General features: G+C 38.2%; 1 protein-coding gene across 4 annotated transcripts; it reads right to left on the bottom strand.

Annotated features, from left to right (window-relative positions):
* Window positions 1-916: 916 nt before the first annotated feature.
* Window positions 917-5,618, bottom strand: LOC122070219 (putative dihydroflavonol 4-reductase). Of its 4 annotated transcripts, none has more exons than XR_006137703.1 (6): window positions 4,111-4,649; window positions 3,875-4,003; window positions 3,588-3,752; window positions 2,183-2,488; window positions 1,341-1,784; window positions 917-1,254 (listed from the first exon to the last, which is right to left on the bottom strand). XR_006137703.1 is itself a non-coding variant. In XM_042634344.1 (6 exons), the coding sequence occupies exons 2-6, from the start codon at window positions 4,393-4,395 to the stop codon at window positions 1,644-1,646; spliced, it is 1,026 nt and encodes a 341-aa protein (XP_042490278.1). In that variant the 5' UTR covers window positions 4,396-4,452; window positions 5,198-5,618; the 3' UTR covers window positions 917-1,643. The 4 variants fall into 4 exon arrangements, 3 of the variants coding, with proteins under 3 accessions (XP_042490278.1, XP_042490279.1, XP_042490277.1); XM_042634344.1 differs by adding an exon at window positions 5,198-5,618 and having other exon boundaries at window positions 917-1,784; window positions 4,111-4,452; XM_042634345.1 differs by having other exon boundaries at window positions 917-1,780; window positions 4,111-4,694.
* Between the last annotated feature and the right edge of the window lie 7,871 nt (window positions 5,619-13,489).

A 13,489-nucleotide genomic window follows, 5' to 3' on the forward strand; every position in this document is an offset into this window, starting at 1 on the left:
TTTTTCATTTGCATTTGCTACAACATATCCATATTTTAATATAAGAATTTTTCTTAACTCAAGTAAATATGTTAGTTATGCTCTAAAACAATTACTTTTAAAAGATGGGCAACTCCTTTTACCCTTTATATATATATATATATATATATATATATATATAAAAGGATGAGCCACTCTCTTGAGGGAGAAATCATTTAAAAAAGTTACAAGTAAAAGCTTATAACATTTAGATTTTCAAGAGTTGTTGATACGCGAAAATTAATTGAGATTGGTGACTACAGAAAATAAGTAAAAATACAATGAATGGCTAATTTTTTGTCCACACAAACACACTAAGAATTTTTTTTGCTACACATATTTTTACATGTATATATATATATATATATATTCATGCTACAGTGTTTTGATTTCTCAAGTTTGCTATTGATAACTGCAGACAGGAAAACCAATTCCTTGATGAGCTTCAAGTTCTTGTTCAAAGGGATACTGATTTAGTTTATTACTTTCGGACATAATTTCCATTTTATCTTCAAGTTGTCTTTCTTTTGGATTGGTAAGGTATGCCTTGCCTTGTTCAGGAGCCTCTTCCCGTTCTTTTTAAGGGTTCTTAGGGGCTGCCTTCTTGTGTAATATTTTCATTTTTATTTTCCCATACATTGCTTATACTTAAAAAAATAAAAAAATAAAAAATAAAAATAAATAAAGCATTGATTCTAATCGAAATGTAGTGATAGACAATGCAAGAAGAGGGGGATGATGAAGAAGTGGAACAGAAACCTGAGGAAGAGAACAAGCCTACTGTCCCATTCATTGACTTCATGTCAGTTTGAACCTCATCATCATAAAATTGGTATCTCAAACAATAATCTAACACAATCATAGAAATTATACGAGCACATTCCAGCTAGAATCTGACTTGTTAGAACTCAAACAGAGATGAATATATTTATGTATTGATCAATGAGTCTTTGCCAAAACAAAAATGGTAGGCAACTTGCAGCATAAGGAATTATAGCATCTGCAATAATTCAATGTAATGTGGATTCTCTTGATTTGAATGAGAATCCATGGAAAACAATACAAATCTAGTATGTTTATAATCCTTTCTCAAATTGTAAACATTAGGCTTTTTGGATTACTGACGATTGTGCTGCTGTGGCCACGAACTAGTGCTCTTCCTTGGAAAAATCTTCCTTCTCCTTCTCTGCAAACCTTACATTTACTTTGTTCCCCAAGTCTGTAAGCATTTGGAACCTATATTGTGAATGGTTTATTTACAATGAGCAAGATGCATGAATACAACCTCACATCAGACAAATTGAAAGATAATGAACTCCAACCTAATCTTTCCAGTATCAATGAAGATTTCTCAGCACCTATTGATAACTATGCCTTGCAATGAAATCAATCAATCAGAAAAACCATAACCATGCATTTATTTATATATATACACACATTAGCAAAGGTGCATGTGTGGCCACAAGAGAGAGAGAGAGAGAATTGTGAAGCAAATACTTTTCAAGGATTGAAGAATTCAGGGAATGAAAGACATGCTACTTGAAGTTGCAGAGTAAGTAGCAGACAAAGTATCAACCCTTCAATTGATGTTTGATGGTGAACAATTGAAGATTTGGAAGTCTCTCTCAGTATGTTATCAAGCCCGAGCTCTTCAGCAATGAAAGTACCTCTTCAAGACCCTCTTTCAAGCTTCTAGGGTTATAACCCAGCTCCACTTTTGCCTTCTCACAAGAATATGCCCACTGATGTCTCAAAGTATAGACTGTCTGCAATAAAATCACAATAAATAAGTCTGAATCCGGTAGGTGACCAAGGAGACCAAGACTCCTAAGTGACGCCTTGACAATTATGGAGGATACCATCAAAAAATTATCATAAAAAAATCAAATATCAGGGCCACCAATCACCAAACAACCTTGTGGAGGATCATGATTATATGCCAGAGCTAGGACACAACATCCATGGGTTCCTAGTTATAAATCTTTTAGGTCAACAAAACCAACTTGATGTTAAACAAACAACACTGTATAGTTAACTGGGTATTGTTTTGACTTTTGATCAGGAGATCTGGATTTGATATTAAAGTACTTTTTAATCACAGACTAATGTAGCAGTCTCAACCAACAAAAGAACAACAAAGTAGTCCAAGAAGCATGAAGCATACTGGAGGGCTGATTAGAGGTAGCTTTCCAGTGATTCGAGAAAGCAGGATCGACACCCATCCATAAGCCTCCACCATCCACATAGGGATATGAAACCAAGGCCTTCGTGTACTGGTGACGATAGCAGCGACATCAAAAACATGCACAAAAGAGGCATTTTCTCCTGTAAGAAGGTATCTCTCACCCAGTCTACCTTTGTGCATTGCAGCTATGTGTCCGTTAACCACATCCTCAACATGGCTAAATGAGAATTTGTCCTTCCCAGAGCCCACATAGCCAGGTAAGCGCCCATTAAAACGCTCAATCATCTGAGAAGACGGAAAAATAATAATTTTTTGATGAAAAGGGGCACAACCTTCTGAATAGCATGATTAGAACTATACAGCAGTTATCCATAACAGGGAAGAGAGGGTAAGAATCGAACGACTAACAGAAAATATATTTATTCACACAGAAAGTACAAGATTCATTTAAGGAGTTTGTTGCTCACACAAGCTGTCAATAAGAGACCATAAAGGGCTATTGTATAAAGGAATTCCAACCATAGAGCCTTATTGATATTTTGCACATACCTGTTCTGGATTGATATAATTTAGGGATGAAAAATCAGACGACGTTGATGAAAAGAAGCCACATTAATTAATATTCAGAACCTGTAACTCATGTTCATATAGGATGTGAAGGTCACTTCCAACGTGTATGTGTAACCAGGCCATGAGGCCAAAAAGGGAGAGGAGGATACAAATAGCTCCTTCAATTCAAATTCTGTAGACATAATTGAAGTCAAAGTTCATCACAAATATCTGTCAAGAACTGAGAGAATGAATGGAAATTCTATGATTTATCCATATCCAAGGAACTAGAGAACTTGAACATTTTTTTTTTTTCTTTTTGGTAAGTAGTATGTATTGAAAAGAAGAAAGAAGAGAAAGGGTTTACAGAAAAAAGTGGCAGCCCTAGAATCCCAGACACATGCCTAAAGAAAGGACAGGGCCCCACAACACACATGGGGGACAGCCCCCATCAACAAATGGAATCGAGCAAGATAGAGTTCATTCTATAATAAACTTCATGATCCTTATCATATCTTACAAGACCTTATCACTTTATAAGATTAATTCAGCCATACCAGTATTGATGTAAGCTATAAATTTTCCATCACTAAGTCATATGTTCAAGTCATTCTCCAAAAATGTTCCTTTGAAGTCCTCCTAATCTTATCATCATCATCAATATTTTCCTTCTTTCGGTAATATTTATTTTTTCCGTTGCCTTGAACATCAATACTGTACTAGTTTGAGCTAGTTCTTCATTACAGTCCCGTGAACCAACTGAAATTGCAGGCCAATTTAGTGGGCAACTGTAAAAGCTTCCAGTCATTAGCAGAAATAAGTAATGAAATCATACCATGCGGGCCATGACATTTCCAGCAGTGACCTTGCCAGGCCCATAAATAACACCAGGGTAAACGACCACAATGGGCAACCCGTCTGCTGCAGCTTGTAAAGCGATCTTATCGGCGAGGAGCTTCGATTTCTCATACTGGGTACAGAAGAACTTCTCGGGATGAATCTGTCATTATTGGAAATTTAATACGTCTAGCTAAATGAACCACAAGAGATGTAAAATTGAAGAACAGAGATATTGGAAATGGGGATTGAAATTGCAGAAGAAGACTAGTAAGAGTAACTGACTTGGGTCTCATCGGCGATGAAACCATCCGTGGGGCCAAGAGCGAAGAAGGATGAAGTGTAAATGATCTTCTCAACTGTCGCCGTCTCCCTACATGCTTGCAGTACATTCTTGAGACCACCAACATTGACCTAATAACGGATCTCATTTAAATTTTAGAGTTTAATGGTAACTTCGATAACTATTCAGTACAACTAGAAAGAGATTGAAGAGGGGAGGATGGGAAGGGGGTGCATACAGAGAAGAATTTTGAAGGGTCCGGGAGCCATGGTTCAACTAGGGCAGCAACGTGAAAGACAACTTCGCAGCCTGCGAAGGCCCTGAGCAGAGCTGGGTAGTCGTTGACATGGCCATAAGCAAGCTCAAGGGCTCCTCCTTGGCCTCCATCTTGGCCATGAGGAGGAAGGGAGGAGAGGTCGCTGGTCGGCCGTACGAACGCCCTCACAGCGTGACCTTCCTTCAGTAGTCTCCTGCACAGTTTCTCCCCCAGGTAACCAGTTGCTCCGGTGACCAACACCTTCATTTCTTTTTCAGATTTCCTCTGTACAGAGCCAAGAGTCCTTTCTGCTCACCCAGACCCCTGAATTTAATCAATCTTAAAAACTGTTGGAATTTAAATGATTATTTAAATTATGGGAAAAGGATGGTAAACTAGCGGATTACTCAAGAATAAAGTGTGATAACGTTTACTGGCCGTTAGATTAAGTAGATTAGATCTTTGTTATTGATTAAATATAGTAGAGCCTCTCTTCTTTCTCTTCTTCTCCCAGCAGTGAACCATCTGCAACCACGCGTGGCCCACATCTGTCTCCCTTCCATCCCTCTCCCCATCGTCCTCACCCGCACTCCCATATCCCTAGCCCCCTTCTGCGAACCTCCAACCTTGCACCAACACCTCCTCCCGCCCCACTCCCTGCAACCCTTTCCACCCAAGTCCTACAACCACTCCCGCCGGTCCCATGTTCTTACGCTTTGGCTCGCTTAAGGCCTTCTCTAATTGAGAGAGATTAAAATTGAGAAGCCCAAGACTTAAGTTGTGGATTTATGTTTCAGACAGGGGATACTCAGGTCTTAGCTGAGGAAGTAATTGATACAAGTTATAATCAGAATGCTTAATGGGGGTAATAGTAAAGCTCAAAATGGCTGAAATTTGAACTGGAATGGTAAGGTCTAAGGTTGATTCTTTGTAGCAGATCTATGTAACATCACTATAAACAAGTGGTTTTGAAAGATGAGAAACCTGTATTGAGTTGTGTGAAGTCAAATTAATTTGTGATTCAGGAAACTGTGGCGTATGAATGCAAAACGCTGTCTGTTGTCCTCACCTGTGTTGAGTTATCAATATTTAAAGGATTGTAGGAGAGAGAACGAAAACACTTTCTCTATCTCGCATCGTGGTTGGCCTTGGCCTTTTTTCAATAGTTATTTTCTTTCACCCTTCTCAGAAAAACTCCTGTGGTCAGCACGAAGCTTGAGATGCTTCACTAGAGGTCTGTTTGAGATTAAAGTGTAACCATCGAACCACTTGAGAGATTAAAGGGGAAAAACAAAAAGGGGCAAGAGACACAAATGAATCGATCGATTAAATTGAACGCAGTAAAGGAGTTAGGATTCAATCATTAATCCATAGCGAGGAGGAAGACCAGTGGCAGGGTAGGTGTGGTTGCAGGGGATGGGAGGGAGGAGGCGGTGGTGTGGGGTTGGGGGTTCGTAGAAGGGGCCAGAGATAAGCATGGGTGGCTTTGCGGTGCAAGGTTAAGACGGTTACGTGCACACAAGGGGAGATGAGATAAAATAGGGAAAAAAAGGAAAATAAAACATAAAAGAGAAAATAAAAAGAGATGTATAAGAAATAGGAAATAAAATAAGTGATTTGGCCTACAGATGAAGTCATTGGCATCCGGCTTAGGCCTTAGGGTGAGGAAGTCTACCTCATTTCATTTGAGATAATTTTGGAATTTTCAACTCTTTTTTCATTCCTTTATTTTTGCTAATATATAGGATTAAGAAAAGCCGTTACACCACATTCTACAATTCCCACGCCTTTACACATAATAGATAACTACCACTCACTATTCTATTATACAATAACTTATCAATAACTAAATAACTAAATAACTAAATATTCCAAATATCCTACTAATCTCCCTCTAACAAATCTTAGCCGTTCATGGCTTCAATGTAATAATATGATCGTAACAATCCATCCCCCTAAAATTGGTCTTGCCCTTAAGACCATTCTTTTAGGAATTGAATTGCAGTGTCACTTCCGTCGGTGATATTCGTTGAACTTAATTGAGTAAGCCATGACCTCGTTTCTCAAGGGGAGAAAATGTACGAATCCTCTGGTGGGCTCCGTGCCTGAGCTTTGATACCATTTGTTACGTGAACACAAAGAGAGATGAGATAAAATAAGGAGAAAAAGGAAAATAAAACATAAAAGAGAAAATAAAAAGGGATGTAGAAGAAATAGGAGATAAAATAGGTGATTTTGCCTTACAGAAGAAGCCAATGGCATCCGGCTTAGGGTGAAGAAGCCTACCTTATCTCATTTGAGATAATTTTGGGATTTTCAACTCTTTCTCTATTCCTTTATTTTTGCTAATATACTTATCAATAACTAAATAACTAAATAAATAAATAACTAAATATTCTTAAATATCCTACTAATCTCCCTCTAACAAATCTTAGCCATTCATGGCTTCAATGTAATAGTATGACTGTAACAAGGACGGTGGAGAGAGATGAAGGGGAGAACATGGGTGGATCACTGGTCGCAGGGTATGGGGGATGGTTAACGGGCAGAAGTAGAAGAAGAAGAAATTAGGACCCTTTTTAGTATGTTGTACAAATCTTCAGATTGGTATATGGGATTTAAGCTGGTATACATACTTCACTTAATCAATGGTAAAGATCTTATCTATCTAATCTAATGGCCAATAAACACTAGCACATGCTATTCCTGGGTAACCTGCTAGCTTACCTATCCTTTTCCCTTAAATTATTATAAGATTCAAATTACCTTTTGGCTTCTTGGATCTTTCTATCTTCTTGTGTGACCTTTCATATGTTTATCTCTGATGTATTATTAATGACCTTTCATGTAATTACAATTAACACTTAATATGGTATTTTCATTTTTAGGACTTTGACTCTTCATCTTTGGGACCCTTTTACTTCACTTTATGAGAGTCTTTGTCTCTTCAATTTGAGAGACCTTCTCTGCCTCTTCTTGTGAGAGACTTGAGTCTTTGTCTCTTCATTTTGAGGGACCTTATCTCTTCTCCTTCTTGAGAGACTTTGTCTCTTCATGTCTTTTCTAAAAGTCTCTTTTCCTCTATAAATAGAGTGAATCTCTAGGCATTGTACACACCAATGACCAACTACAAAGTTCACTCAAGTTATGGTGTATTGTCAGGATTGAGATTTTGTTTTACTCTTATTTTGAGAGTCTATACTTAAGTGTATTTTGAGTTTTTCATAATTAGTTTAAGCACAACGTTGGAGTACTCGAAGGGCTCTAGCAGTTGAGTACACAACTACTAGGGGTTCCATTGGGCTGTTTCGTCTTGGAGGCCGATTCATAACTCACCCAGTTGCACCATTGGGGGCATCAACGGTATTAAGGAGAGTATCAAGTGACACGACTTAGCCTGTCTATTTTGCTAACATATTTTGTTACAGGATTCCTAAGAGTTCGTGGTTCGAAGATCTCTTGAAAGCTCAACAACCAAAGTGTGCTCTCTTAATATTCTGATTGAACCAATTTTCTACAATTCTTTATAGGTCAAACATGAAAAAACATAAGAAACCAAAAATAAGTGTGCTCTAAGGCTAATTTTGGAGGCCGATTCATAACTCGCCCGGTTGCACCATTGTTGGCGTCTACAGTCTTAAGGAGAGTGTCAAGTAGGGGTGTCAAGGGGATGGGTTGGGCTGGGTTTTAAGAAACCCAATCTAACCCTATGGTCTCTTATCTTAGTCCAAGCTCAGCCCAACCCTAGGTCGGGCTGGGATATCTCAGCCTAGGCCCAACCCTGTTGGGTTTAGGGCAACCCAACCCAGCCCTAATGGACCCTGATTAGGCCGGGTTGGGTTGGCCCTGATTGACCCTGCCAGGGTCGGGCTAGCCCTAATTAACCCTGTATTTCATTTGTCTCTATATGCACTAAGAAAAATTGAAACATGATCAACACCAATCATTTAAAAGAAAATCTTATATAAATCAAGAAAACATACCCATAATATATCAATAACATGTAAATACTAATATCAAAATGAAAATTAGTTCATAGTTCATAAACAAAGTTTAAAGTTCAAACCCCTCCCCCACCCTCTCCCTCATAAACAAAAAAGAAACCTGATAAATAATCTTCAATAATCCATGAAATAAACTTTTATGATGCTTGAATCCTGAAATCCTGGAAAGTAACAACCAAAAAGAGAATAAAAGTTAATAATAAGCAAATGTTAGGAATACAAAAAATCTATTAATAATTATTAGGAATTACATGGCCTTACCTGAAAATGCCAAATTGGGTGGCAAACGTTATCATGCTTTAGACAAATTAAGCATCACCATCATCAAGATGAGCTGAAATATAATTGACGCAATCAATAAATTAGGAAAGATAATCATCATTCATAGTGTTAGCATTACAAATGTTATTAAATGACATAAAGTAACTTGAAAACTTGTTACCTAATTCAATCTTCTCAAGTTCCTCTAAGCTCTCTTCAACATTAATAGGGTTGGATTCTGTTGTAGCCAATCTTGTGAACACACCAAGGACTCTACAATCTTTGGTGTTAGTGAACTATGAAACTGGTCTAGAATCCTACCACCAGTGCTAAAAGCTGACTCTGAAGCAATAGTTGAGACTGGAATTGCTAAAACATCTCGAGCCATTTTACTTAGAAGGAGAAATCTTGAACTATTGACCTTCCACCAGTTCAAGATATCAAAATCATCTATGTCACCCTCATCCTTCTCAACATTCCAATCCTTCATAATACCCTCCAACAAATAACGATCCAACTCTGATCCAAATTGGAAACATTCATCTTCTTCCAATGAATCAAAAAATTCCTTTTTCAAACTTTTAAGAAGATTCTTTGTTGAAGCATCAATAGAAATAGAAGTTGAATCACCTTTTATTGCATTAGGAGTTAACTCATGCATATGGTAATACTTTAAAAGGCGATCCATGACATTCGTAATCCTTTTGATCTTCACATCAACCTCAGATTCAGAGCCCTGAATAACAAAGTTTCACATACTTCATCTTATAACGTGGATCAAGAATAGAAGCAATAACCAACATGATATTTACTTTATCTGTGCTATCCCAATATTTCTTAAATTTTTCATTAATTCCCAATGACATATCACGAAGCATAGCATCTTCACTTCTTAACCAAATGCCTAAGAGTGATTCAATCACATAAACCTCTTGAAAATAGAGATTTGCAGTAGTATAAAGCGACCCAGACAACTTTATTGTGGCAGTGTAAAAAAACTCTAAGAATTTGCATAAAATTTTAGCTTTCTCTCAATCTTGATCAGCTGGGATCCCATCTTTGCAATCCATTCTAAAGTTTAAGTCTCTATCTTCTAGGCATTCAAAAGGCTTTTGAAACTCTAGAGCTATTTGTAACATAAGGTACGTAGAGTTCCAACGAGTAGAAACATCTAGACATAGAGTTTTCTTACACTCAATTTTTTCTTGCTCACAACACAACTTAAATTGTTGTGATCTTATTGGTGAACTCCTTACATACCTCATTGCAGCACAAACTTTAAATATGGAATCCTCACAATATTTAAGACCTTCCTTGATAATTAAATTCAAAATATGTGCACAACACCTCATATGAAAAAACTCACCATCTAGCATTAAACCATTTTTCTTATTAAACCTTCTCTTTAAATTCCGAATTACAACATCATTGTTACATGCATTATCCACAGTAATAGTGCCTAACTTGTCCAAATCCTAATCAATCAAACACAACTCAAGGGCATTACCATAACTTCACCAGTGTGTGGTGATGGGACTACAGAAAAATTAACAATCCTCTTTTGCAACTTCCAATCTTGATCAATGTAATGTGCAGTGAGGCACAAATAACCAACATTTTGGATGGAAGTCCACATATCTGTAGTAAGACATACCCTTCGATTTGTTCTCTTAAAGATATCCTTGAGTTTCTTTTTCTCATCCAGATACAATGCAAAACAGCCATTTGCCACAGTGTTACGTGACAAAGGGTTGAATTTAGGTTGTAAATCATTGCAAAACATTCTAATGCCCACTCACTCTACAAATAGGAAAGGTAACTCATCCATGATAATCATACGAGGAAGACTCTTTCTTCAAAATTATGAGTCAAATTTCCAAGATGAGATAGTGGTGATGGTTTTACCATCATTCTCCTCAACTCCATAAGTCAACATCTTTTGTTTCTTCTTTTTCCGATTATCGAGATATTGCCAACATTTGTCCAAATGACGTTTCAATGTGCTAGTACAATTTTGACCGGCACACCCAAGTTTTCTATGGCAATATTTGCATTTACATTTGGTAGCTCTTGAACCATCAGGAGGTTTACTCTTAATAAAATGGTTCCAAACGCTAGATGGCCCAATAATTAAAAGATTAGATAATAACTCAGGGACATGTACAAAGGAGGCCTTTGGATGCCCCAGTACAGAGGAGTGACCAGATGCAGATGGATGGAGCTAAAAGGGCTAGGGGTAGGCCAAAAATGACTATTGATGAGTTAGTCAGAAAAAACATGCAAAAGTTAAGTCTCCACCCAAGTATGGTATCGAACAGAGCTACTTGGAGGGCTATGATCCGGGTTGCCGATTTGTGAGTGGGATGTCCAAAAGTTTTTTTTTCCTTGGATCCATGTAGCCGACCCCATTCAGTTGGGATAAGGCTGAGTTGTGTTGTTGTTGTATAATACTTCATGGAAATTAGTAGACCTTGGCTGATTTGGAATTGAGCCAGGCTGATTTGGATTTATGCTTGATTGAGCTGGATTTGAGCTAGGATGATTTGGATTTGAGCTTGACTGAGTTGGATTTGAGCTAGGATTAACTTTTTCTATCATTGAAATCTGTACAAATAAACAAACATACATCATACATGTGTTACCTTTGGGTCAAATACAAGCAGCAACTGACAACATTTGGAAAGAGAAATAATTAACATAAAAATCACCTTGATGTTTTCAATGAGATGGTCTACTCCACTCTCACTGTAAAAGAAAGGCTGATGCTTGATGGCCTGAATGGAAGAAAAAGAAAAATTGAAAAACATATCATTGAGTATATTAAGAATGTAAGAGCACAAACAAAGGAATTGAATGGATTCTGTACAAATATTACATAGATATCAACCTGTCCAAGAAGTACGTAATTCAATTGAAACACAACTTGTAGACCAAATATCAATAGTTGTAATATACTCACTTGTTCCAAATATAAGTACAGTGCCTAGAGCAGAAAATACAAATTATTGGGCTCCCCTTTCACCAGTTAAAAGGCAAAATGAGCACATATTAGCATGCAAGAAGAACCAAGATAGTAATGATGATTTCATGGTGCAAAAACAAGAAAGGAAGGAAATGTGATTAAGAATATAAAATAAAATGTATGAAACAACTAGGATGATACTGTTATAGAGGTTTTAATACAGAAGTTTTCATTATCATAGATCACCTAACTAATAAGTTGACAGCACAAACAAAATGAAAGGGAAAAAAGAAAGGCAATTCTACTGTAATCCATCCCTAACAATGGACACTTGTTTGTTTGGAGCTGAAGTCTTTGTCCAAAGAGAGAGTACTGTTTTTTTTTTTGGTAGAAAAAGAGAGTACTTTGTGAGAAAAAAATCTTTGGATGTCAATAGAAAATTTCATTCTTTGCTAGTCCTATAGACCTCAACAACTATACAAAATTATTATTATTAAAAAAACTGGTCTGAGACCTATTTTTCAAGGATATGCCTTTCTTCACCTTCACCCTTCCTTATGTAGACACTCAATTTTGTCACCCTCCTCCAGCTATGATGAAATGTGGATCTTGGATGTGACTTCCAGCTTCCGATCAATAGAGATGATGATGGAAACATTCCCCTACCCGAAACCTTGAAAGTCCCTACGTGGGAGAGAAGGGGACCCAACTTTGACTTTTTATATATGAAGGAATCTAGTCAAGATGATTGCATAGATGGATAGTGCTTGGAAATGCGATTCCGTCGATACATAGCACGTCAGAATCGGACTGACGGATCTCTCGTGATCATCCCCAAAAAATTACACTTTCCCACATGCATGCCGCGCATGCGGACAGTCCCGTTGGAAACCTGAAAAAATCCCCTACCTACCCCAAACACCCTAAAATTCATCTCTTACCCACCCAGATAACCCGGAAACACTCCCCTACCTGAAACCCTATAAACCACGCGAGAGAGAAGAGGGTCCAATTTTGACTTTTTATATACGTAAGAATCTGGTCAAGATGACTGCATAGATGGATAATACTCGAAAATACAATTCCAAAGATATATAGCACGTCAAAATTGGACCATCGGATCTCCTGTAATCTTCCTTGAAAAATCACAATTTTCGAGTGCATGTCGCGCACACCAGCTCGGCAGGCCCACGCCACCGTGGGCACAGGCCCGCTCCCCCACCCTACACACCTATGTGTTGTCCAGTAGGCTAGTGCACGCATGTGCTACCTAGCCCGCACACATACGCGCGCTAGTTGCTTCCTAGCCTGCCTGTCTGCTGCCCATGCCCGTGCCACCTTTGCTAGTTGCTGCCCATGCCATGACACCATGCCGTGCCATATGCCGCACAGCCACATGCCACTACCAGCGTGCCATCCGTCGCAAACCCATGACATTGCCTATATCGCTTGCCCTCTTATGCTAACCATACCCTGTGCACTTCGGCCTAATTTTACTGCCACCGGTAATGGCAAGATTGGTTTTCTGCTGGCCCGTTGGATGAAGGGATTCCCTCTTCACCCACTTGAAACCAAAATCCCACTTTTTTGGCTAAGGATTCTCTCTCCCAAAAACCATCTTTTACCCATTGGATAAAAGCCTGTTTCACCCATTTTAGTCCAAAAACCCCTTTTGTCCATTGGATAGAAAGCCTACTCACCCACTTTAGGCAAAAAACCCTATTTCGTCCATTGGATAAAGATGTTCCCTCTTTCCCATTGGCCGGAAAAACCTATAAATGCCCCCTCCTTTGGAATTTACACACCAAACAACCCCACCTCACTCCATAGTAGTGAAGCTCTACCCTCTCTCCTCCCCTCCCCCTCTTGAGTTTCTTCTGGTCTTTGGAGCGATCTTCATCAAGATCTGAAATCTTATTCGGATCTTCAAAGTGTTCTTTGGGACTTCAAAGATCTTCAATCCAAGTTCTTAGTCCAATACAGTTTTTGCAAAAAGTAGTGTGTTTTTCAACCCCTTCCTTTGAGTGTTCTTGAGTTTTACCAGAAATAGAAATCCCCTTTTGAGGTTCTTCGGGTCTACGAAGAGATCTTTGTTAAGATCCGGAACTCTGTTCGGATCTTCAAAGTTTTATTT

Source organism: Macadamia integrifolia, unplaced genomic scaffold (genome assembly GCF_013358625.1).
Source record: "Macadamia integrifolia cultivar HAES 741 unplaced genomic scaffold, SCU_Mint_v3 scaffold86, whole genome shotgun sequence".
Taxonomy (NCBI): Eukaryota; Viridiplantae; Streptophyta; class Magnoliopsida; order Proteales; family Proteaceae; genus Macadamia; species Macadamia integrifolia.

What these genes read in the sequence shown, in the direction of transcription:
- LOC122070219 (XM_042634344.1), bottom strand. Translation starts at nt 4,395, where the DNA reads ATGAAGGTGTTGGTCACCGGAGCAACTGGTTACCTGGGGGAGAAACTG. An exon ending in ACCCTTCAAAATTCTTCTCT is followed by an intron (nt 4,004 to 4,110) that starts GTATGCACCCCC and finishes ATCCGTTATTAG; the next exon opens with GTCAATGTTGGTGGTCTCAA. An exon ending in GAAATGTCATGGCCCGCATG is followed by an intron (nt 2,489 to 3,587) that starts GTATGATTTCAT and finishes CCGTCTTCTCAG; the next exon opens with ATGATTGAGCGTTTTAATGG.